Genomic DNA, 27,901 nt, shown 5'->3' on the forward strand with positions numbered 1-27,901 from the left:
TCCACCAAACCATGTCATGAACAATCTAGAATCAGATAAAAGTTATGAAAGCAGGATCAGCAAAACGAAATGACACTTTAAAATAAATTTCTATTTCTTTGACATACTCATGAAATTACACCCAGAGATGAACTGCCAGCATCCCCAGACAGCACGCATGGCTGTTGATCCCCCTGTTAGCTGTGCAACTTGTTAATCCTGCAGTGGTTGTGTGGATTATATATGTAATTCACATGTGGAAATTCAAATAAATTTGGAAGTCCAGAAGCAACAATGCTTTGAGCTTCTGTGTACTTTAAGATGGATTGTTGGTGGACCACCTCAATGTCGAGCGAGAGCTGGTCACATGTGGTTGCCTCACAGGACCTCGTCAAAGTTGGCAGTCTACCACTGTGGTCCATGCGGCCTGTTATGTAAGTATTTTCGAAAAACAGTTTTTTTTCCTTAGTCTACTTTTTCCACTTATTTGTTAGAATATGTATTACATCTATTCATTATTGTTTTACAATGTATAAATATTTGAAATAATAGTAGGATTTCATTGAATTTTATGTAAATTGTGGATCAGAGGCAAGAAGCTCTGATTCTGGCATAGCTGAAGGAGACTGAGGATGAGAAAGATATTCCAGACTCAAGTTCCAATGATGAAAATGATATTCTGGAAGAGCAGGACCATCAATCTGAGTCTGAGCAAGAGGGAGAAGTACCAAGTGAGGCAACTGATAACAGTCGTGACTTTTCATGTGATGAACCATCCCAGAGAAGCAGACGGGTTGATTTTTATACTGGTGTAGACAGCACAATCTGGTCAAAGACTCCTCCTCTAAATATAGGATGAACTAAAGCTCATAACATTGTATATGTTCCTCCTGGTCTTAAAGGAACTGTGCAACAGGAAACTATTATCGAAGATTGCATTTCCCTTTTTTTTTGGACGATAATATCATTTATCTTATAACCAAATACACTAACATAAAAATAGACCACATCAAGAATAATTTTTCTAGAGAGAGCGAGAGAGATGTTAAACAGATACATCTGAAATAAAGGGACTTATTGGGATTCTTTTGACAAGTGGCATGCTGAAAATAAGTTGATCGAGCACAAGCCGAAAGTTTGACCACATAAAACATACTGGATTGATGCAATTTATTTGACTATGTCTGAGCAAAGACTTAAATTTCTTTTGAGGACTTTGCAATTTGAAGATATTAATGATCATGAAGTGAGTGCAAAAATTGACAAACTGGCCCCAGTACATGAAATATTTGATCTGTTCCTTGTAAACTTTCAATAGTACTTTGTTCTGAGTGCTGAAATGACTTTGAGAGAACAACATTTGGCATTCAAGGGACACTGTCCATTTAGGCAGTACATTCCCAGCAAGCCCATAAAATATGGAGAGAAGGTATTTGCACTTGTGGATGCTCACTACCCCTATACTTTCAACTTGGAAATACATGCTGGCAAACAACCAGAAGGGCCATATCACTTGAGTAACAAAAGAAGCAATGTGGTAATAAGAGTCATACTTCTGTGTTCGGGAGAAACATCAATATAACAATGGATAATTGGTTCTCTTCACTTCATGTTGCCAAGCAGCTGTCTGAAAATAGAACAACCACAGTTGCCACAGTACGGAAGGACAAAAGACAAGTGCCCAGGGAATTTTGTGTGGTGAAAGGAAATCCAATTAATTCATCAAAATTTGGCTTCCACCCTCCCCTGCACATTGGTTTCTTACATGCCAAAACCTAACAAAGTAGTGATTTTGATGTCAACAATGCCCGATGATGCAAAAATTGATGCCGACACAGGATCTAAGCAGAAACCAGATATAATAACTCATTACAACTGTTCAAAGAGTGGTATGGATCTAGTTGATAAGATGTGTATGCTTTATGACGTATCCAGAAATTCAAGAACATGGCCTCTTACTGTATTTTATGATTTGCTGAACCTTAGTGCCCTCAATGCACTTTGCATTTATGCAGCAAACCAAAACTACACTGTTACCCAATGTCAAGATTTTCTTATTGACCTGTCTTTGTCTTGGATGAAACCTTTGTCTCAGTGGAGAGTAGACAAAAAATGTTGCCAAGAAGGACTTTCTTGGCATTCCTCTCATGAAAAGTCAGCCAGAAACTTTAGGAATGCACACAGTAGTTCTGTGGGTCGCTGCTGTGACTGCGAAGATCAAGAAATAGGAGTACAATAAAAGTGTGTAACATGTGAAAAAATTTGTTTGCCCCAATAATTCCAAGATCATCTGTATTTCTTGTTCAGAAAATCATGATTGGAATTTTTTCTAAACAAATATGTGTTTTTTGAAAGTAAATCAAAGCCAATGATGCTATTTTCCTTAAAATTATGATTTGCTGTGAAAAGTTTGTTGTTTTTTCAACTATGAGGTCATATGTATACTCTTTGTTGATAGGTTTTAATGAACATTACTATGGGTAACACATTAAAACATTCAATAAAAATATTTGAAAATTCAGTGGCCTCAGTTTTTAGTTGAGAGGATGGCATACATATGTAATCCATGCGAACACTTACATTTCTTTTTAGAGCACGAGCATTGCAGGGTTAAGGTTGGGGGACTTGTGTTCTTAAACAATGTAGATAGATGTGATGTACATGCAACTGCAATGGAGAGGTGTATATGGAGATGACAGAAAAATGTGTGATTCCTGAAGGGGGGCAGCAGCTTTTCCATTAGGTACAAAATTCTTTAGCTGCAGGGGAAACAGTCTGGATGATTGAGTGATCTGGCCTTGTAGCATTAACCATTATTTTGGTACAGTCAACAGATGAAAGCAAAGGAAAATTACAAATGAAATTTTTTCTGGGCAGCACTATTGTATGGTTTAATGATCATCTTGTGTGATATATTCTGTGGGTAAAGCTGTATGTCATTAAAATCTCAGAATGTAGTTGTCATTAAAAAAACAACATTGGCACTCTACAGGTCATAGTATGGAATGTAAGTATGTTAGTGAATTTATATATTAAAATAGATAAGTTGAAGTTAGATACGGTGGGAATTAGTGAAGTGCAGTGATGGAAAGACCATGAATTTTGGTTAGGTAAGTTTTGGGTTATAAACACAAAATCAAATACGCTTAAAGCAGGACTATGTCTAATAGTGAATAAAATAGGAACAGAACAGCACAGTGGATATTTTATTGCAGCAAAGATAGATAAAAATCCAGCAACCACAGCAGCAAAACAAGTCTATGTTCTCTATATACAAAGAAATTTAAACAATACATCATTATATGAAAGAAATTGTTCACCTAGCCAAGGGAAACAGCAATTAAATTATTAATTTCACCATATGCTGATTCCACAACTGATTGTTTAATTAATAAGAAACTGTTCCAGTTGCTGTATAGGACTTTATGTAGTCCACAACCAATTCCAGGCTTTATATTTTGCCAGTTTTCAAGAATATGTATTATGTAATAAATTAAAGAGTCTTGAGACATTCTATGCCTCATAATATCATTGGGTATGTAACATTTTAAATCCACCCGACTTGTATTTTTATCATTTGGATGTGATTATCTACAGTATAATACAACTTTTATATTCTATCTGTACTCATACATATGTAAATCTAGTTTTTTCACCCTCTAATACCTATACTATTTATGGCAGTTTTGAGAACCACTTGAAAAGGGCATAATATAAATGCAGAAAATGGTAGTGAATTATATAAAGTTCTTCAGAGCAAATGGAGCAGCTTTTTCTTAAATAATAAATGTGATTGTGATGGGAGAATGAACTGTAGAAAAAGGCAGAGAAGGAAAAATATTAGAAGAAAATGGACTGTGGGGAAAGAATTGAAAGGGAAAGCAGACTGGTAGAATTCTGCACAGAGCATAATTTAATCATTGCTAAAACTCGATTTAAGAATCAAGAAAGATATATGACTCTAGTATCTGTTCCCGAAAGAACGGTTACCATGGATGACCATGCAGCTTTGCTAGAAATGAAATGATAATTAAACGGACACCCTAGCTGCAAACAGGCGTTGATGTACTTCATACATCAATGCCTGTTTGCAGCTAGGGTGTCCATTTAATTATCATTTCAATCAAGAAAGAGGCTTCTATGTGTGGAAAAACCCTGGGGACACAAGAAAGGTTCAGATAGATTGTATAATTGTAGGACAGGGAATTCAAAATGAAATTTTAAACTGCAAAACCATAATTGATTTGTTATGAACAGTAGATTAAAACTGAAGATATTGCAAAAAGTAGGAAACTGAGGAGATGGGACATGAACAAATTGAAAGAACCAGAGATTGTACAGAATTTCAAACAGAGCATTAGGCAATGACTCACTGAAACAGGGCAAAGGAATACAACAAAAGATGAATGGTTAGGTTTGCGAGAGAAATAATGACTGCAGCAGAGGATCAAATAGGCAGGATGACAAGGCCCAGTAAAAATCATTGGATAACATGGGATATTGAATTTAACTGGTAAATGAATCATGCAAAAGGGAATACAGATGTCTATAAACGGCTCAGCAGGCTTGGTTAGAGGAAAAATGCATGGCTGTCAAAGCAAGCATAACTGAGGATTAATGCCACCTACTAAATGGATCTTTGGAGGGAAGAGAAGCAGCTATATGAATACAGGAAGCTCCAGTGCCAAGCCAGTAATAAGCAGAGAAGGGAAAGCTGAAACATCAAATCACTTTACAGAAGGCTTCACAAGGGAAACTAATTCAAGGACAATATTACAGAAAGAGATGAGGAAGTAAATGAAGATGAGGTTGAGAGATGATATTGTGAGAAGAATTTGACAGAGAACTGAAAGACCTAAGTAGAGACAAAGCCCCTGGAGTTGACCACAGTCCCCCAAAGTTATCAAGTTCCTTGGGAAACCCAGCCATAAAAAATTGTTCCACTTGGTGCATGAGATGCATGTGACAGACAAAATGCCCTCACACTTCATGAAAAATTTAATAATTTCATTTCCACACAAAGCAAGTGCTGAGAGGTGTGAAAATTACCAAACTATCAATTTAACAAATAAGGGTTGCAAAATACTGACACAAATGACCTGCAGAAAGGAAAATCTCATATAGAAGTGAGAAAAATATCTGGAAATATCACTCTGCAATCTAGTTCCAAAACCTTTCCAACAGAGAACCTGACATTGAACCCTGCCTTGAACAGTTCTCACCATGATCCCCACTTGATCCACCACAACTACCTCAAAACTAACCCTTCCAAGCCTTCCAAGAATTCTTCACATCCAGCACTGCTTCACAACTCTTCCTCAGGTCCCTAAAACATGACCCTAAACTGTCCTCCATGGAACTTCAGGCTCCACATTCCTTAAAAGCTGATGACTGCCTCATTATCCTCCCAGCAGACAAAAGATCTACCACTGTGTTACTTGACTGACAGGAGTATGTTTAGTGAAGGTCTACACCAGCTGTCTGACACCTCTACATGAAGCATATGCCATCATGATCCTACCCCTGTGATTCAAACTGACCTGCAGTCCCTCCTAAAAACCTCAGGTCTATCACTAGGACTTACACTTCAATTCAAAGAACTTCTTACCCTACCTGAACTATGCACCTCTACCTTTTACCTTCTTCCTAACATCCCCAACCATCCTGGTCATCTTATAGTTGTTGGCTTCAAAGCACCCACCGAACATATATCTTCCTTAGTTGATCAATATCTTCTTCCTAAGATCCACAAACCCATTCATCCTGGCCATCCTATAGTCATTGACTTCAAAGCAACCATTGAATTTATATTTCCCTTAGTTGATCAACACCTCCTTTATTACAGAACCCAATGATTTCCTAGATCATCTGAAATCTGTGGCTGTCCCACTCCCACCAAACACCTTGCTTGTCACTATTGATGCCATCTCCCTGTATACCAACATCCCCCACGTGCATGGTCTGTCTGCTGCTGAACGTTTCCTCAGTCAGCACCCACCTGATTCCAAACCTATGGCATCCTTCCTGCTCAACTCAATCAACTTTACACTTATCAACAAACACTTCACCTTTGAAGGGCAGATATACAAACAGATCAGGGGTACAGCCATGGGAACCAGGATGACTCCTTCCTATGTCAGCCTTTTCATGTGTGACTTGGAGCGGGCTTTCCTGGGATCCATAAGCTTCAGTCCCTGGTCTGGTCTAGATACAATGATGACATCTTTACCATAAGGACTCATGGTAAGGCTGACTTGTTAAAATTCCTGGAATCTCTCAGTATCTCCTCCCAATTAAATTTCACATGGTCCTATTTCAAATCCCATGCCACTTCCCTTGATGTTGATCCCATCCTCACTACACACTTCTCTCTACATTCAACCTAATTACAAACAACAGTACTTACATTTTGACAGCTGCCATCCTTTCCATGTCAAACATTCCCTCCCACATAGCCTTGGCATCTGAAGAAAAGCTTCAGTCCCTGCTTTGGATGCAGTATTTACATCAATACACCACCTTGCTCACCTCAGCCTTCACTGGACATAATTACCACAGCAGCATAGTTCAAAAGCAGGTTTCCTGTGCCATCACTTCCAATCCTGGCACTGCTGATCCCTCCAAAAAACAACTTCGGAGCACATCACTTGTCACTCAGTATTATCCAGTTCTTGAATGTATTAATAGCTGCTTTGACAAGGCCATGACTTCCTAAAATCATGCCCTGAAATGAGATCCATTGTGTATGTGATTCAACCCACCACACTTAGAATAGTTTTTCATCACCCTTCCAAGCTCTACAATATCCTTGTCCAACCCTGTTCTCCTTCTGCACCCATCTCCCTACCCTATGGCTCCTACCCCTGTGACTGTCCTTGCTGCAAGACTTGCCCTATGCATCCTCATACCACCATCTATACCAGCCTTGTAACTGGTAAAACATATACTACCAAAGGGAGAGCCACCTGTGAAATGACAAATGTCATACACCAGCTGTTATGTAAACACTGTTTGACCTTTTACACTGGCATGACTACCATGCAGTTATCAGTTAGGATGAATGGGCATAGACACAGGGGTGTATACTAGCATCACACAATACCCTGTTGCAGAGCATGCTCTGCAACATGACAGTCATGACCTTGGTGCCTTTTCACCACATGCAACATCTGGATTCTTCCCCCAGACATCAGTGTTTCAGAACACTGCAGGGAGGGGGGGGGGGGAACTAGTGCTACAACATATCCTTGGTTCTCACTACTGATCTGGCCTTAATTTACGTTAAATCCTTCTGTCTCAGTATTTCTCCACAGTAACTACTCCTTTCTTCATTCCATTTTAGTTTTAAACATCTTTCATTTTTTGACCTGTCTATTTTTCGCCATTCACCCCTCCCACCACTGTTACAAACACTGTACTTAGCTTTTCACTCTTACTTATTCGTGTGTGATGTTTCAGCAGTGTCTCACATATTATCCTATCTTCCACTTTTAAGCTCTCAGATAAATGAATAAATGATCAAAGAGGAGACAGGAACAGAGTTTAATGTAGGCTGGGTTCAGGAGTGGTGGGATGAAAGGATGTGTTGGACCACAAGTTCATATCTGTGCAATTGTGAAGGAATGGTGTTGCATGGGAGGATGCATATGGCTCGTGTGATGTATGTAGCAGGTGCTATGTCCCTACAGTTATGCTGAAGCCCTGAAATGAGATCATCCCTCCACAATATCCTCCCTATGCCACCCAAAGTGGTATTTCATCATTCTCTTAATGTCCTCAACATCCTCATCAGACCCTACAACATTCCAACCACTTTCCCAACTTAAAAGATCCTACAACTGTTACCAACAGTGCTGCATAACCTGCCCCATGCATCCCTCCACTACCACCTACTCCAGCCCCACCCCTGATAAAACTTATACCATTCAAGGCAAGGCCGTAAGTGAAATATCAAAACAACATATCATTTATCATCCGACATGCATTCATTGCAAGCCATTCTACATTGGTATGGCAACCTCCGAACTGTTGAGCACATGAATGGGGACAAACGAATTGTCCACATGGGGGATGACCAATATTCAGTGGAGGAACACAGATGGAACTTGTGCTCCAACAAATCCTTCCATCCACCCCCCCCCCCACCCCATGACTCAACCTACATTAACCTCTGTTCTTGTCTCCTCTTTGATCGTTTACTTATTTATTTTATTTTTGTACCGTTTTCTCCTCTCTCCACACGTGTGTAGTATATAGATATAGGTGTGCATGTATATGCTCTCTCTCTCTCTCTCTCTCTCTCTCTCTCTCTCTCTCTCTCTCTCTCTCTCTGTGTGTGTGTGTGTGTGTGTGTGTGTGTGTGTGTGTGTGTGTGTTTCAATCTGCCCCCAATTCCGCTTTCATTATTTACTTTGTGCTTCATTATCTTTCTCTTCTTACTTGATATTATTCATCTCATATACACATATCAGACTATCTTCTTTGCTTCAAAGCTTGCACACTACTTACAGTACATTATCTTTGACTTCATTTTAAGCCGTTTACTCAGTCTTTGCTTACCTTCCCCACATTGCCTCATAACATAGGTTGTGAGTGACCTGCATCCACTTTCTCTTCTTTTGCCGTTTTTTCCTCCCTCCTCTCTGTCCCATGATGAAGAAACAAGTTTCTAAATGCTACATCTATACTCTGAAACCCCCAAGAGGTGCATGACAGAGGGTCCACCCCATTGTACCAGTTATTAGGGTTTCTTCCTTTTACTTTAACATATGGAGCATGGAAAGAATGATTGTTTGAATGCCTCTGTGTGTATGTGGTATCTAATCTATCCCTATGTAAGCAATACATAGGTGGTTGTAGTACATCCTTAGAGCAGTCATTTGAAGCCAGTTCTCGAAACTTTGTTAAAAGACTTTCTCAGGATAGTCTATGTCTGCTTGAAGAGTCTGCAAGTTCAGTTCCTTTGGTATCTCTGTGACACTCACCCACAGCTTAAACAAACCTGTGACCATCTGTGCTGCTCTTCTCTGTGTATGTTCAATATCTCCAGTTACTTCTATCCAATATGGGTACCACACATTTGAAAGCTATTCAATCCATACATTGAGCAATGTATGAAGGAAACCAAGGAGAAATTTGGAGATGGAATCAAAGTCAGGAGGAAGAAATAAGAACTTCAGTCTCTGCTGATGACATTTTTGTTTGTCAGAGATGGCATAAGATTTGTAAGAATATTTGAACAGAATGGATAGTTCCTTGAATATAGATTATAGCATGAACATCAACAAAAATAAAACAAGGACAATGGAATGAAGTCAAATTAAATTGTGTGATGCTAAGGGATTTCATTAGAAAAAGAGATACTAAAAGCTGTGGATCAGATTTGTTATTTGGGCAGCAGTATTATTAATTAAGGCTGAAGTATAAGGGATATGAAATGTAGACTGGAAATAGCAAGAAAAACATTTATGAGAAAGAGGCATAAATTTAAATGTTATGAAGTCTTTCCTTAAGGCATTTTTCTGAAGTGTAGCCTTATACAGAAGTGAAACAGGGACTATAAATAGTTCAGACTAGAAGGGAATAGGATAAATCTAATGATTATATTTGTAGATTGGTCAGTTAATGTGGAGGTATTGTATCAAATTGGGAAATATGGCAAAACTTGATGAAAAGAAGGAAACAATTAATAGGACTCATCCTGAGGCATCAAGGAATTATCTATTTGACAATGAAGGTAAGCTGTGGAAGGGGGTAGGGTGGTGTAGGGATGAAGATAAAAATAGTTACTCCCAAGATCTTCCAGTAATCACAAATGTTATTTGAGAAATAAGTGTAAGAGACAGAAGTCAAACCAATGAGCCACCTGTTGCCAAGCAGCAACTGTAGTTGCTACACCATGGAACCTGTTTGTGAACAACTGAAGTCTCTCATTCATGATGGGATTTTTGGAACGTGATGTGTGAATGAATGCTTCCTGATACTTTCCCCATTTTGTACCACATAGGGGAGTAAGGTACATTGAAAAATGCTTCAGACGCAATATTTATTACACTCAATAGTTTTCAAAGTCTTCTAGATCATTATGCACAGTGAGAAATTCATTAAGATTTTACATCTATTGTCCCAGAAGAAGTGTAAACTTCTGTAAGTTCTTCATAAACAACCAGTAGCAATTGGATAGGAGGAAATTTGCTACTCACCATATAGTGGAGATGCTGAGTCACAGCGAGCCACAACAAAAAGATTCTCACAATTAAAGCTTTCAGCCATGGGCCTTCATCAACAATAGACACACATAAGTGTACACACAAACACACACACTTACACAAATGCAACTCAAACACACAACTGCAGTCTCAGGCAACTGAAACCACATAGCTTATAATCTATATTTGGTTTCAGTCCACATCTGTTAAAGTTCTTTTTAATGATTAGTTCTATGGAATGAAATAAAATGAAATATAGATTAATTCTGAGGTGCCTGTGTATTCATAAAATCATGGAATCAATTTTTAGTATAATGGTAATTTTTTTAATTACCTGCCAACAATGATGCTACAGCTGCAATGAAAAATGAGATTGCTATTGCTGGACCAGCTTCATTTCTTGACACAGATCCAGACACGACATATGCACCAAGGCCAAGTGTGCTGCCAGCACCCAGTGCAATGAGATCAAAAAGTGTAAGTACTCTTGCTAGACTGCTCTGAGAAATATTAGTGTCATCAAACTGCTTTTTTTTAGTCATTTTCTTCACTAAAGATGGAAACATCTTGAAATCTGCCAGAAATAAGTAAAACATAAATTCATAACTGTAACTAATACATCAAACAGAAATATTGTTGTTCATATAGTCATTATTTTTCTTGACTCACTCAAATCTTTTCATGGATTAATAATATTTGTCTATGACTAACAGAAAATTACAGAGCCAGTACACATTCAATTTTAATTATTTATAATGATGTATAAGTTACAGGGCTAGCTTATGTAGTCCAGTCCATTTATTTTTACCAGGATCATGATAAAGGACTAGTGAGAGTTGGGTATAGTTGTGACACAAGACAATTTTCCATTAGGACACGTGGAATTTTGTTGCAACAGAAAATTATTTTCATTTATGTAAAATGCAATGACACATTTTATGCATATTCACCATGCAAATGACTCATTTCAATAATAACCAAATGCTAGAGGAATTTTGTAACTACAATACAAAGAATGTAATTTGAGAACTATTGAACTTGCCTAGAAACACAATTTATTTACACTTTTATGACAGTTATGAGCAACATCAAAATAAACAAATGTTCACAATATTAAGATATAAAATAATTTGCAAATAACCATTGTATCCTTTTCCAAGGCCTTGTATTTTGCTGTGACAATTTTTATAAACACAGAAAGATTTCAGAAAACTAATAACCGTCAAAAATTTTATTTAGCTATTTATTCACTTCAGACCACATGCTTCTGCAGAGACCTGTGACCATCTTTAGCACTGAATGGTAATACATTCGTCTTGGTCACCAACATAATTTTTTATTTACCATTTCATTATGTGTTTTGGGATAACACCATCATCCAGTAAGTGGTACTTTATAAATATACAATATAGGACAGATATGTTTCTCCGCTTCATCGCATTGCTACTATCTTGTCTTATATTGTATGTTTTGTACCACAGATCTCATGATGGTTATCCTGAAATGTGTAATGAGATGATAAATACAAAATTATATTGGTGATCAAACAACTATATTATAATATAATCATCAGAAATTAAAAAATAAAATATAAATCATTCTTCAAAAAGCATAGTCTCTATACACTATCCAAATACAGAGCAGTACATGAAAATGTAGACACTCTTTGATAGTTAATATCTTTCAAACAAATTGACATATGATTGCAGTTTTGTATGGTAGTGGAGTCCATTGTTTTCTCAACAGATCTTGGTGCACGTTTTCCAGCAGATGAGAGTGCAGCAATGAGTGACATAAGACTCGCGTTTGAGCAATACAAGGCCATATTAAATGAAGTATGAAAATACGATGGACGTACAACAGCAACAGCATAATGTTTGCGGAACTCAGCCACCAACACGCACAACAATTTATCGTATTCGGATTAAATTTGAAGCTGATGGTACTGCTCAGTATGTGCACACAGAAAGGTCTGGGCAACAGAAAACATCAACAATTTAACCCCCCAGTGCTGCTCTGTTGCAGCATTTCACAATGTCATCTCAAAAATCTGTGAAGCAGGGTAAGCCAATCATGTGTACAATTAATTCTGAAGGCTTTAAAGTGGAAAGAGTGCTTTCCAAGATCACTGCAAGTAGTTTGAAGGGTTGCTTCATGAGGATGAAAGATTTGCGGTGACAGTTATCGTGTCTGATGAGGCACAATTCAGACTAAATGGTACTGCAAAGTACCATAACGGCATGTACTGGGTTCCTGAAAACCCTCACATTAATGTGGGAAAACATGTTAACCTACTGGGTATTAAAGTGTGGTGTGGTCTTCATCACACAGTTTGATGGGCCCATTCTTCCATGAAGGTAACATAAATGATGAGGTGTATCTTCTTATGCTACAAACATCAATTTTACGTGCTATATGAGAGGTGTCTGGAAATAAAAGATTTTACCTACAACAAGACAGTACTCTGTCTCCCTACCACAGAGATGTCAGAACCTACTTGGATGAAAAGCTAACTGGATAATGGATAGGTCAAAGAGGAGCTATTGAGTACCCACCGTGGTCTCCAGACCACACAGCTCTTGACTTCTACGTATGGGGGAACTTGAAAAATGGAGTTTATAAAAGGACACCAGCTACCCTGAACATGCTACGAGCAACCATCAAGGCATCCTGTGTAGCTATCACACCAGCAACATTGCGGACATTGTTTAGTCAACAGATCACAGCATCAACATTGTTTGGCTGCTAATGGGAGACACTTTGAACGTAGAATGTATAAAATAACTGTGCCTCCTCCCCCTTTCTGGAGCTGAACTGACTGCACTGTCATCCTTTCCTAGTGGTGTCAATGGATGCAGTATGGAGGGAAACAACTCTACTGTATTTATTTGCCCTACAACAACTGTATCTGATTTGATGAAAAAGTAGATGGTTCAAATGGTGCTGAGCACTATGGGACTTAACTTCTGAAGCCATCAGTCCCCTAGAACTTAGAACTACTTAAACCTAACTAACCTAAGGACATCACACACATCCATGCCCAAGGCAGGATTCGAAGCTGCGACCATAGCGGTTGCGCGGTTCCAGACTGTAGCGCCTAGAACCGCTCGGCCACCCCGGCCGGCTAGTAGATGTTCTATCAAATATTGTACTTGGCCAGTAAATGCACACATGCAAGGATAGTACTCACATGATTGAAAAAGGTCAGGTTCCATGTTATGCCCATCGAAGGGGCAAATAGAGCTGGACTGACTGCAGTGTCATCCTTTCCTAGTGGTGTCGATGGATGCAGTATGGAGGGAAATGACTCTACTGTATTTATTTGACATCATATTATGATACTGGAGGATTTGACCAACATAGTGGAAGTGAGGTAATAGATGTGTATCAGTTTTGGAGTCATTGGGGTCAAGGAAATTTTAACATTTTCATAGTACTGGTGGAAGTGAGATGGACTGAGATCTAATAATATTATGAAAAGTAAAGATAAAGAAAAATAGTTCATGTTGAGAGATTTAGGAAACCCCACAAACTGGCATCCATACACACCAAGTTTCAACATCACTGTTAGAAAAAAGTACCTGTCCCAACTTTTACAGATCTCTGTGCCCTATTGTGCTCCAGTGGTAACAATAGTTACATATTCATATTATAGGCACTGATTTTTTTTTATTGTGTGCACTTCATCCAAAATGCATAGAAAATAATAACTCTATGTTACTTTTCATATTTGAGAAATAAAACAAAAATGCATAATTGAAGGTGTGTTGGGACATTATGTGGTAATAGGTCAAAGTAACACCAAACACTATATCTTAAGATAATGACCAACCCTTTTATGATTCTCTCTATGACCAATGGTAAGACAGAAGTGTTGCTAGAGGAAGAACTAAAGGATCCTGAAATTTCTATCCAACACAATGTGGTAATAGCTGTTTAGACCTGTAGTTTCAGTTAATAATAATGTTCACATTAAACATGTCTGAAAATATTCACTGCAGGAAACACAGATTGGTGTAGCTGCACAAATACTTAGTATGACCTACTAAATAGAAACAGCAGCTGAGTAGTGTAAAAGGAAAAGCAGTATCTTTTTTCAAAGCACCTGCTTTGTTACTAGTACACATAATATCCTGATTTGTAAAGAATGTAAAAGTAACCACATAAATAACAGTGTGAGTAGATTAGCACTAATTTAATTCATTTTTAATATCATTTACACAAATAGCAATGGCTGCTTCTGCCTGTTAAGGTACTACTTTAATTGTTGCTCATCCCTGAAGGATCTCTTTCATGGTGGAATTTACAGAAAACAAGGCATGTATTAATAAAATTATTACGATAACAAAATATGAGACAGATTTGCTGGCCAGTAGGCCTACTTACATACAGAAGGGCCAGAAAATCTGTCTCACAACTTATTTGTTTTCTCAACTGTGTTTTCTTCTTATATAATTACATTGATAAAACTTCAACATGCGGGATCATTGCTTCAGGGTGTTCATTTTTCATTTTACACTACTCTTTGTCCTCACAAAACTGGGTGTTCCATCTAAATAATTTGTAATTCTTATCTACCATACTTTGAGATGAGAGAACAACTGGTTCTGAAATCTAGTCTTTTTATCATCTTTCATTTGTGCATATCTGCTGCTATCACTGGGTACCAATTCTTTCAGCCATCATATGAGTTCAGTTTAGAGCTCCTTATCTTTTCTGTCCAACAGAATATATAAAGTAAATTCTTGCTACTGCATTATCTACTTCAGCTTTTTAGTTGTTTGGTTTCTTGGTAGTTTTAATTGGCCTTAATAAAGGCATAGACTTCATCAAACAATAGTGCTGTCAACAGTGGACAGTAAAGCCTTCAATGCTGTGTTTAAAATACATAAGCGGTATCAAGACTGGAGTAATGCTTAATATCTGCATAGTTTTGGACAAAGGACAAGATGGATGTCTTTGGTCCATTCATATGCCTTACACTCATATCAATTTGCCGTAAGCAAACTATTATGTCTTTATTGCATGTGTAGCAATTTATAAAGGCCTACGTGTTTGCAAGTAATTGACTTATATATGAGTTTGGTGATAATATTACACCTTCACTAACTCACATTATTCCACACATTTAAGAAATTGCTTGTGTAAAGTAGACAAGAAATACAATAGTTTGCTAATATTTTATGGTAAGTAATGCCCATGACTGCAGAAAGAAAAGTAATGGAAGATAATTAGGGTGAACATTATATAAAATAAAATGAGATAAAATGCTTTTAATAATAACTTACAAAAATCTTTAGGTCACTTACCTGTAGCTGCTAATGAATAGGGCTGAACTATGTTGCACACTTGATGTGAAATCACAAACTAACCAGACACTGTAATGAATACGTTTAGTAGTTAAATGAATTAGTTTATCTGACCAATTGTTATCTTACAGTGATAGCAATGATAGCTACACAACATTAAACATTATCTCTTCTCATCTTGATGCAACTTGCCTGAAGTAGCACACATTTTATCAGTACCAAACAGAATTGTTGAAGTATGTGATACCTTGAGAGGGAGATATCATTTCTTCGGAGCTCATCTATTGCAGTAGCTGTTAACTCACGTGGCCCCTTGTTGGTCTGAAAAGGAATTTATTATTCATTGTTCAGATTTGTATCAGAAAAATATTATAGCATGAGAATTTCATCAAGAGTATAGGAAAGTTACAGAATTAATTATCTTTCTTAAAACAGTTAATAGAAAGTAGACTATAAAAATCTGGAAAGAATTACTGCAGGTTACAGGAAGCCTGGGCTTCAGTGCTATATGTCAAATATTCATAGTTTGCAATATGTGTTCACTGAATTGGTTATTTGTTTCCTAGTTAGCACTAACATGCATTGGGGTAACAAGTGATTGGAACATGTCCATTTTGAATGTGCTACAGTAATGAAATTTTGTAGCACAAACTTATTAAGAATCATTTCTGGTTGTCCTACAATATGAATTAGGACAGATTACCCCCCCCCCCCCCCACACCGGGCATATGAAAAGGGATTGTGAGTGGACAGATATATTTCGAGGTACACTTGTCATGCTAAAATGATAAAAATCACTTGAGCTGACGAGTTTATCCATGATTATTTCCATTTTTCAGAGAAAATTATTTTTATCTGCATTTCCTGGCACTATTTAATTGCAGAGTGCACTAGTGGAGGGTATTTAGAGCTTGAACAGGGAATAATGGGAGCTACACACATTTTGTGTACATGAGTTCAGTAAATGTGTGGCAGTTTTGATGGTTTATGTAGAATCTACAGTTCTTTGACAACAACAAAACATATTTGTAAATGTGAATTGAGTTTGTTTCATGTTTTGTATGTTATGTGCAATCCTCATTTCTTTATTACATTTGCTAGTCTGTGTGTTGATTTGTGTTTTCATGTTAAGTGTGCCATTACTTTTTGTTAGTCATGTCATGAGCGTTCCTGTTCATATATATAGTTTATGGTTATGAGTTGCATTGTTCCTAATTCTTATTCATAATCTGCTCTTCTGAGTGGGACTTTATTCAGTCTGTGTAGCATGTGTTGGCAAGCTACAAGTCTGTGGTTTTATGGGTGGTTTGGTGTAGCATGCATAAATGCTGCTGTTCTGTAAATGTTAAATGTGTGCTTATAGCTGTCTCTCTTTATTGCTATGTCCAAGAAGTGTATTTGTTATTGTGCTTTTTCCCATGGTGAATTGGATATTTTTATGTATATTGTTTATGTCTGCATGAAGTTAATTTATCTTCTCTGTTGCTTCATCTATCATACAGATTATATCATCCCCAACTCTGCACCAGTATACAATACTGTATCCTTTCTTCATGATTATTGTGAGCATTTTCTACAAGGTTGATGAATATTCATCTATCATACAGATTATATCATCCCCAACTCTGCACCAGTATACAATACTGTATCCTTTCTTGGTGATTATTGTGAGCATTTTCTACAAGGTTGATGAATATGTTTGGCAATATTCCTGATATTGGGGATCTTATTTGAAGTCCATCTTTTTGTAAGTAATGTTCCTTTGAAACTGAAAGTAATCTTGAGATGTGATTACTTTAAGGGTTTTCACTATTTCTCTACCATTATCTGGGGTTGTTTGTTGTAAGTCAGTGGGTTCTCTTCAAATAGTTTTACTGTGTCTGTAGTAAGTAGCAGGGTAGGTTGTGGTGGACAGTAAAGTGCTGCTTGTGGGAGCATGCAGGGACATGGTGGGGACATGGTAGGGCAGGTAGATTGGGGGGGGGGGGAGGAGTGGGGAGTGGAAAGGGGAGCAGAAAAGGAGAGGAATAGAGGAGAAGAAAAAAGACCGTGGGTGCATTGGCAGAACAGAAGGCTGTGTAGTACTACAGTGGGAGTAGCGAAGGGGGTAGGTGGGTGAAGGGCAGGGACTAACAAAGGTTGAGGCTAGGAGGGTTACAGGAATATAGCATATATTGCAGGGAGAGTTTGTAACTGGACAGTTCAGAAAAGCTGGTGTTCATAGGAAGGAGTCAAGTAGCAGAGACTGTGAAGCAGTGATTGCAATAGAGAACATTGTGTTAGGTTTCATGCTCGGTCCAGCTGTCTCTTGGCCACAGTTTGTCAGTGGCCATTCATGTGGACAAACAGCTTGCTGGCTGTCATGCCCACATAGAATGCAGCGCAGTGGTTGGATCTTAGCTAGTAGATCACCTAACTACTTTCAGAGGTAGCTCTGCCTTTGATGGGATTGGTGATGCTTGTGACCAGACTCGAGTAGGTGGTGGTAGTGGGAGGATGTATGGGACAGGTCTTGCGTCTAGGTCTATAGATCTGTTGCAGAGATGTGAGGCATGAGGTGAGGGGTTGGGAGTGGGGGGAAGGGGGGGAGTAGGGATGGATGAGGATATTGTGTAGATTTGGCAGGCAGTGGAATATCCTGTTGGAGGGGTGGGAAAGATAGTGGGTATGACACTCCTAATTTCAGGGCATGAAGAGAGATAGTTGAAACACTGACAGAGAATGTGATTCAGTTACTTCAGTCCTGAGTAGTACTGAGTCATGAGAGAATGCTCCTTTGTGGCCAAATGGTGGGACATTTGGAGGTGGTGGATGACTGGACAGATAAGGCTTTGGAGATCTGTTTCTATATGAGTTTGGGAAAGTAATTGTAGTTTGCGAAGGCCTCAATGAGACCCTTGGTACATTTGGAGAGGGACATCTCATCTCTACAGATGCAACAGCCATGGGTGACTAGGCTATATGGAAGGGAATTCTTGGTGTGGAATGGGTGGCAGCTGTTGAAGTAGAAGTATTCCCAATAGTTGGTAGGTTTGATACGGACAGAGGTACTGACGTAGCCATATCTGAGGTGGTAGTTTTCACAAACCGGTATTACCCTCCCAACCTGGAACAGAAACCAATCTCCTATGCCTTATCTATAAATCACCACCCTTTTCCAAAAGTCCCACCACCATCTGGCCACAAAGGAGAGCATCCTTTGTCACTCATTACCACCCAAGACTGGAGCAACTGAAATACATTCTGTGCCAGGGTTTCGATTACCTGTCATCATACCCTGAAAAGAGGAATATCATACTACTTATCCTTCCCACCCCCAGCACAGCAGTATTACATTGCCCACCGAACCTAAACAACATCCTCATCCGTACCTTCTCCACCCATCCTCCAAACCACTTGCCTCATGGCTCATATCCCTGCAATAGACTTAAATGCAATACCTATCCCATACATCCTCTTACCACCACCTATCCAATACATCCTCCCACCACCACCTGCTCCAGTCCTGTCACAAGCATCAGCTATCTCATCAAAGGCAGGGCATCACTTATCCCATCAAAGGCTGGGCTGCATGTGAAAGCACCTATGAGATCTGCAAGCTAAACTGCAACCACTGTCATTCTACATGGGGATGACAACCAACATGCAGTTTGTCCATGTGAATGGCCACCAACTGACTGTGGCCAATAGACAGCTGGACCATCCAGTTGCTGAACATGCTGCCCAACACAATGTTCTCTACTTCAATGACAGCTCCACAGTCTGTGCCACCTGGATCCTTCCTACCAACACCAGCTTTTCTGAACTGTGCAGGTGGAATACTCCCAGCAATATATCCCATGTTTCTGTAACCCTCCTTGCCTCAAACTTCCTTAGGCCCTGCCCTTTGCCTGCCTATCCAATTCCCTGCTCCCACTCTAGCACAGCACAGCCTTCTGTTCCACCAATGCACCCACACTCTTTTTGCCTCTTCCTCTTTTGCACTTCTCTTCTTTCCCACTACCTCTCCCCTCCTCCATCAAACCTCCTGCTTGCACCTAACTGCACTACACTGCCCCTGTATGCTCCCACAAGCAGCACTTCACTGACACCAACCCCTACCTTACTATCACTCCCCCTCCCCAACTCAGTGTCCACTTTGCTCTCACCACACACAGTGCTTCCCCCATCATGCACAGTTACTCATATTCTGGCCTCAGTGGCGAGAGACAGTGATCACATGTATATGTGTCTGAATTGTGCTTGCGTGAATGGATGTGTGTTGTCTACTTTAGAGGAAGTCCTTTTGGCCGAAAGCTCACACTTTTAACAGTCTGTTATGTCTGAGTAGCAATCTATCCTTTTCCTAATCTTCTCATTATTCCATCCTCAATCATCCATTGTGGAATTCTGTTGTTTATTTTGGAAGTCTGATTGAATTTGATGTCTTACACGATCTTATGGAATCTGAGACTGATATTCTTGAAACAGGTGTATAATTTGATGGGAAATGCTGGGAAATAACTGACATTTCTGTAATATCATTATTTTTATGTTTTCTGTCATTCCTTAGTTGCGTTCATACACCTGGAGTTGTTGAATGTCTATTCAGCTACAGGAAAATATAGAGAAATAGAAATAATGCACCACAAGGGATTATGCTTACTGGTCACAAACTGATTGTCACACAGGTATTGATGGAAGTTGCAAAACTGTAAACTTTGGCAGCCATTAGATGAACATGAAATGCTGCAGTGCAGTTTCACCACACAGCTGGCTAGGATAGTAAACAGAGGCAAGTTCATACCAGGGTATAAAGTCTTTGCAAATTTCATTCTGTGTTCTTAGTTGGATAATAACTATGCCTTGCTGGGCTAAAGGAACCCAGCTGGAATAATTGGCAAATAACTTGACATTTGAATAGAAGCAATGCCACTATTTGGTGATGTTGGCAATATGAATGAACCATGGCCAAACATAGTGTCAAGAAGGAAGCAGTGGACCTAGAGAGACAACAGAATGTGAGGACTGAGCAGTCATCAGAGAGACATTTTGAGCCCCAGAGTCACCATTATCATTGGTTCAATGGGCAACTGGTGCTTCAGTGACTACAAAGACCATTAACAGGTAGCTCTCAGAAAGGGGGCTGAACTGACATTGTTCCTTACACTGACTACGATTGACCTTCATGCACCAACAAGAACATTTGCAGTGGTGTTAGTATATTTGGCTTGAAATCTTATTGACTGGAGCAGAATTGTCTTCAGTGATGAGTCCTACTTCAAAATGAACCCCAATGACCAGCCGGTCTGGAGATGTCCTGGACAGTGGTGGGAGACATGCACATTGTATCTACTGACTTCCATCCAATTCAGATAATTCCTTTTCCGCTTTATATATATATATATATATATATATATATATATATATATATATATATATATATATATATATATATATAAAGCGCTGGCAGGTCGATAGACACACAAACAAACACAAATATACACACAAAATTCAAGCTTTCGCAACAAACTGTTGCCTCATCAGGAAAGAGGGAAGGAGAGGGAAAGACAAAAGGATGTGGGTTTTAAGGGAGAGGGTAAGGAGTCATTCCAATCCCGGGAGCGGAAAGACTTACCTTAGGGGGAAAAAAGGACAGGTATACACTCGCACACACACACACATATCCATCCACACATATAGACACAAGCAGACATTTATATATGTATATATATATATATATATATATATATAGAAAGAATGAAGCCTCTTTAGTGACCTGTAATATAAGTTTGTTTTAAGTATATAATAATTGTGTTATATAATGTTTCCAAATTAGTTACTGTATTACACTTTTTTGTTATTCTCTTACTATGAATAAAGAAATAATTTTGTTGAGCACAACTTTTGTAAGGTGTGCTGCTTACGACTTTTTGATCTTGTTATGCCAAATACGTCATCCTGGAGTAGTATTCAGCTCAGCTGTGTATTCCAGCATCCCCAATATTTGGTATTTGTGAACAAATGTCAATTGAACACTTCACTTTCACTGTGTGTTGGTTGTGTGTGTTTCTGTATATCTTGTTGCAACTATAACTGTGTCTTCTTCAGTCATCATTACAGGAAAACTTTCACATACAAAGAGCCTTTGCAATGAACAATAAAATAATACATGACAGGCTGACATGCACTGATCAGCCAGAACATTATGACCACCTACCCAATAGCCAGTATGTCCCAACTTTGGCATGGATAACAGTGGCAACACACTATGGTATGGAAGCTATGAGACCTTGGTAGGTCACTGGAGGGAATTAACACATCTGCACACACAGGTTACCTAACTCCCATAAATTCTTGAGAGGGGGGAAATGAGTTCTCACACCTCATTCAATCATACCCCAGATGTGTTTGATTGGATTCAGATCTGGCAAGTTGGTTGCCCAGCACATCAATCAGAACTCACCACTGTGTTCCTCAAACCACACCATCACACTCCTGGCCTTGTGACACGGCACGTGATCTTGGCTGAAAAATACCACTGCTGTCGTAAAACATGATCATCATGAAGAGGTGTACATGGTCTGCAACCAGCACATGATACTCCTTGGCCAACATGGTGCCATGCACAAGCTCCACTGGATCCATGGATGCCTATGCGAGTGTTCCCCAGAGCATAATGGAGCCGCCACAAGCTTGTCTCCATCCCACAGTACAGGTGCCAAGCAGCTGTTCCCCTGGAAGACAGTGGATTCAGGCCCTAACATTGGCATGATGAAGAAGGTATTAGGATGCATAAGAGCGTGCAGCACTCTGCCACTGCACCAACATCCAGCTGTACAGGCAGTAATCATTTAAGCTGCAACAACAACACAGTCACTGAGACACTTCTACCAAATATACATATATTAACACATCTGCACACACAGGTTACCTAATTCCCATAAATTCTTGAGAGGAGGGCAATGAGTTCTGACACCTCATTCAGTCGCATCCCAGGTATATATTCTCATGGTCTAAAAAAACTCTCCACAATATTAGCAAATCAATTAACAAGCTCGGAAATTCTAAAACAGAGAACTATTATGGAATGAGTAATTTTGTCATAAAGAGCATATCAAATGAAATATAAATGCCATTGCTTTATCTAGTCAACAGAATTGTGGCTACAGTGTTTTCCCTCCTGACGTTTAAGAAAATAGGAAGACAACTCCCCAGTAATTATAAATCTGTCTCAGTTGTTCTAATTGTATCACAAGTATTAAAAAGCTGCATACATAAACGAATAAATGACTACATTGAAAATAACATGTTACTGAATGCAAACCAGTTTGGCTTTAGATAAGACCTGTCAACAGCAAAAGCAGTAAGAAATCTGCTAGATACAATACATAAAGGTGTTGGAAAGAGATATGTTACAGCGCTATGCCTACAGGCTTGAGCAAACCGGCTCACTGTCACACGAGACTATATTAATAAAACTTAGCTCACTGCGACATTAGAGATGAATCATCAACTACACCACTGGCCATTAAAATTGCTGCACCACGAAGATGACGTGCTACAGATGTGAAATTTAACCGACAGGAAGAAGATGCTGCTATATGCAAATGATTAGCTTTTCAGATCATTCACACAAGGTTGGCACTGGTGGTGACACCTACAACGTGCTGACATGAAGAAAGTTTCCAGCCGATTTCTCATACACAAATAGCAGCTGACCTGCATTGCCTGGTGAAGCATTGTTGTGATGTCTCGTGTAAGGAGGACAAATGCATACCATCATGTTTCCGACTTTGTTAAAGGTCGGATTGTAGCCTATCGCGATTGCGGTTTATCATATCGCGACATTGTTGCCCGTGTTGGTCGAGATCCAATGACTGTTAGCGGAATATGGAATCAGTGGGTTCAGGAGGGTAATATGGAACGCCATGCTGGATCCCAATGGCCTCATATCACTAGCAGTCGAGATGACAGGCATATTATCCACATGGCTGTAACGGACCGTTCAGGCACATCTCGATCCCTGAGTCAACATATGGGACGTTTGCAAGACAACAACCATCTGCATGAACAGTTTGATGACATTTGCCACAGCATGGACTATCAGCTCGGAGACCATGGCTGCAGTTACCCTTGATGCTGCATCACAGACAGGAGCGCCTGCGATGGTGTACTCAATGACGAACCTAGGCGCACGAATGGCAAAATGTGTGTTTGTATATTCGTCATTGCCATACTGGCATTTCACCTGGTGTTATGGTATCGGGTGCCATTGGTTACACATCTCGGTCATCTCTTGTTCGCATTGACGGCACTTTGAACACTGGATGTTACATTTCAGATGTGTTATGACCCGTGGCTCTACCCTTCATTCGATCCCTGAGAAACCCTACATTTCAGCAGGATAATGCACAACCGCATGTTGCAGGTCCTGTACGGGCCTTTCTGGATACAGAAAATGTTTGACTGCTGCCCTCACCAGCACATTCTCCAGATCTCTCACCAATTGAAAACATCTTGATAAACTCTTGATAAACTGTGGTATCGTGTTGAAGCTGCATGGGCAGCTGTACCTGTACACATCATCCAAGCTCTGTTTGACTCAATACCCAGGTGTATCAAGGCTGTTATTACGGCCAGAGGTGGTTGTTCTGGGTACTGATTTCTCAGGATCTATACACCCAAATTGCGTGAAAATGTAATCACATGTCAGTTATTGTATAATATATTTGTCCAATGAATACCCGTTTATCATCTGCATTTCTTCTTGGCATAGCAATTTTAATGGTGAGCGGTATATATTTAGAACCTCCCTGTCTGACAGACTACAGTTAGTATATCCAAATAGCCAGGCATCACGGTTGTTGAAAATAAGACATGGAATACCACAGGTATTGGTTTCTGGACCTTTCCTCTTCTTTGTGTATATAAATGATTTCTCAAGTCACATACCATGTAGGAATGTATTGTATGTTGATAACATCACACTGATAACAACCAGTATAAACTTACAAGGTGTTCAAAGTTACAATAGAGAAATTATTGGTATGATTTGATCACTGGTGTCTAGTCAACCAGCTGTCCATTAGCAAAACAAAACATAAGAACTTTATTTAAACCTCATAGCAATGAAGTCTCAGATAAGGTTGTGAAATTATTTGGACTTGCGATTGATAAAGGACTACCATGGAAAGGACACATAAATTACTTAAATAGCAGATCGGAAAGAATTTCATGTTTGTTAATATAAATCAAGATAAAATATCAGTGAGAATCAGCTACTTTACTCTTATTATACCTTCTTCCACTTCCATCTACAATATGAAATACTGTTATGGGGAAATGCACCAGAGCCAGTTTACATTTTTCAATGGCAGAAGAAAGCCTTTAGATGTATTCTAGGTTTGCCTCCAGAGAAACTGCAGAAGTCACTTCTGAACACTCAACATACTTACAAACCCCAGCCTTTAGATCAATGGTTGTCTAATTTATGCTAAAGAAAACTTAAACAAACTTAGGCTAAGAAATAATGTTCACTTGTTCAACACAAGAAATGCCACATGATAGGTTTACCATTCTCAAGACTCTCTCACACACAATAACCACAAACACATGATCCTTAAATTCTTCAACAAATTGCCAAAAACAGCTCACTTGATCCCTTTACACAAGTACAAGAAAGTATTAGAAACTTTGCTAAAAGTGCAATAATTTTATGTAGTTGATGAACTCATAGAGACTGATTTCCAAGAAATGAGCTTTGGGTAAATATATGTAATAATCATCCTATTAGAATTCTGGAATTATGTACACGTAAAGAAATATATGAGTATCTTGCTTCAACTAGCCATAAGTTATCAAAAACCATAAATGTATGTAACTATGTAACGTGCGGGGCTGTATCCTCATTTATTAGTGCCACTTAAAGTTCATATCACAAACAGATGTACCGGTATTGAAACATTTCCACACCCAGTAGGAACCTTGCTTTGCTTATTCAATAATGTAGCTGTGTCTGTCTCACCTAAATCACACTGAAATTAAGAAGCCAGGATCCTAGGTTAAGTTTTCCAAAATCAAAAGTCAAGATGGTATTCATTGTTGAACATTTATGTCAACCACAGTGTGATTTATTTGTCATCACTCGCCCACACAATATTCATGTGACCAGGCCTCTTACACTCAATCATCACATTAGGTAGGTCAAAAACTTCCAGCCTTTAGCAAAGTTCACAATTACAATTACCGAAAAATTAACCAACTTGCCGCACTTTTGCTCCAAGAGAATCTGACCGAGAACTAACTAGAGCTGCACCAGCTCGGACCTTATATAGACCAGCACTTGTATATTTGACTATTTCTGTTAATATATTATAGTTTATAATTTCCCAGGGTTAAAATGATCCTGGTTTTGAAGTTAACTATTTGGTTTTATTATTTAAAATAACATGAGTGAGCTGTATCAATTTAAATACGCGGAACTAACTTATGCATCCGCTGTGGGAATTCCCGACTTATAACCATGGCAGCCCTTTTGAACAATAATTTTTACATATCCAAATTTACTTAATTATTAATTAATGCACTTACAAAGTTGAGACTGGAGTTATTTTATGTAGAAAAATAAAGGTAGCAAAAGTGTCGAAACAGATCTCGGAATTATTTGGTAGTTTGGTCACAATTGGCACTGAAAGTCTTACAGGCTACAGATCTTAAGTCTTAATATCTATTTAACTAATAGACTTTAGGTTAATTTAAACACTTTTCTGGAATCAGTAAAATTTAGGCTTTCTTTTGGATGCAGTCTTATAGTTGAATTCGATCTATTAGCTCACTCGAATTTTACTTAATATGTATTGCACAATATACGTCATTGTTCATAACTATTAATATGATGCATTTCCAACAAAACTAATTAGCTCATTACTTTCAGAATGTACTGAAATAATATATTTTACAAGGGGAATTTTATTTAAACTATTTCTGAATTCTGTACTATGAGGCTGAAGGGCACAGAATCTGTAGTCGGAACCTGAGTAGTGAAAATGAAAAAAAAAAAAAATAAAAGTTCATTGCTTAACTAAGTTACTGAAGGAGTATAAAACCAAAACAGGATAGCAGTGGGCAACCCTGCTTCGTTACAACTAGTATGTAGAAGTACTTGACTGATATACAACTGTAATTTAACATTTATATACATGTGTATAAATATATATTCCAGTAACTATATATTGATGCTAATAAGTGAAAAAGAATGAGTGTGAGGAGGATTACCGGGTTGGTTGCACTAATAATCACACCCATTTAGCAATAGTTCATTTATTAACCTTAACACAGAACTGAACTGAACATGGTGGAACAGCCAAAGATAATGCTTAAGAGCCCAAAGATGAATGCATATCGATGTTGGTGTCGATTTCATTGGCGCCACATAGCTCGCCCCCCCACCCCCTCCCTCACAGTATGGAGTACTCTTGAGTGGCCGGGGGGGGGGGGTGACTATGGCATCAGCAGGGATGGTCCACGGGAGCTGGTCCACGGTCAGCTCAACAGCGTCATTGGGGAGCTGTGTGGGTAGATGTTGTGAAGGAAGGTTCGGCCACCGAACCTGGAAGTCGTTGAAGCGAGCCGGGCGTCGTACTGGGCGTGCTGGTCGTGCGGCAACAGGTAGGCTGGCGGTTTGTGGGTGGAACAGAATGATGATGACAATGTCCCCAGTGGGCGTGGCAAACACACAAAGCAAGTCCAGGTCGACGACAGGTGGGGAGGGGAACACATTTCACCAGGTGGCAGGGAATGGCGGAGGTTGTGTGATGAGCACTGGATGAAGAGAAACACATGACGAACAGTGTATAATCATGCAGTATTATTGAGATGTCGTGGCATTATGTCCAGGGGGGACAGGCACAAACACCTCGAGCGACGGCACGTTCAAGACGGGGGGCGTGAGAAACCTCGACAGGGCGAGGCAGGCGACGGTGGAGAGGTCAAAGGGACCGGCGGAGGGCCCGGTGGCAAGGGCAAGATCGTAGGTAAGCTCAAGATGTGGTCACTCGACAGAGTGTGTGAGACCGTAGTAGAGGGCGAGGTCGGAGGAGAGCTCGACGTTTGGAGCTGGAAGTCACTCGATCGAGTATGTGAGTCCGACGTGGAGGGAGTGGTCAGAGCGTTGTGAGCCATGGCAGTGAGTGGTGTGGTTGTGGCCTGAAGGGGGGTAGAAGAAGGCTTGACATGAGCAGGCTTAAGTCTGTTGAGAGACACTGTAACAGCTGAGTCTTTCATTTGGATGTCATAGGTGTTAGCTGAGCGCCGGAGAACTCGATACGGGCCGGTATATGGAGGTTGGAGGGGAGCATCAGACAGTGTCATCTCGGAGCATGACATACTCACAATTGTCCAGAGATTTCGGGATGTGAATCTTAG

The 27,901-nt window shown here is 39.3% G+C and overlaps 1 protein-coding gene across 1 annotated transcript in view; it reads right to left on the reverse strand.

Annotated features, from left to right (window-relative positions):
- Positions 1 to 15,600, reverse strand: part of LOC126253045 (cationic amino acid transporter 3-like) — a 127,216-nt gene extending 111,616 nt beyond the window's left edge. The window contains exons 1-2 of the mRNA XM_049954121.1: positions 15,497 to 15,600; positions 10,522 to 10,761 (exon numbers count right to left, since the gene is read on the reverse strand). Coding sequence (XP_049810078.1) covers positions 10,522 to 10,753 — 232 coding nt within the window. The 5' untranslated portion in view covers positions 10,754 to 10,761; positions 15,497 to 15,600. The remainder of the gene's footprint in view (positions 1 to 10,521; positions 10,762 to 15,496) is intronic.
- Positions 15,601 to 27,901: the final 12,301 nt, after the last annotated feature.

Source organism: Schistocerca nitens, chromosome 4, assembly GCF_023898315.1.
Source record: "Schistocerca nitens isolate TAMUIC-IGC-003100 chromosome 4, iqSchNite1.1, whole genome shotgun sequence".
Lineage (NCBI taxonomy): Eukaryota > Metazoa > Arthropoda > Insecta > Orthoptera > Acrididae > Schistocerca > Schistocerca nitens.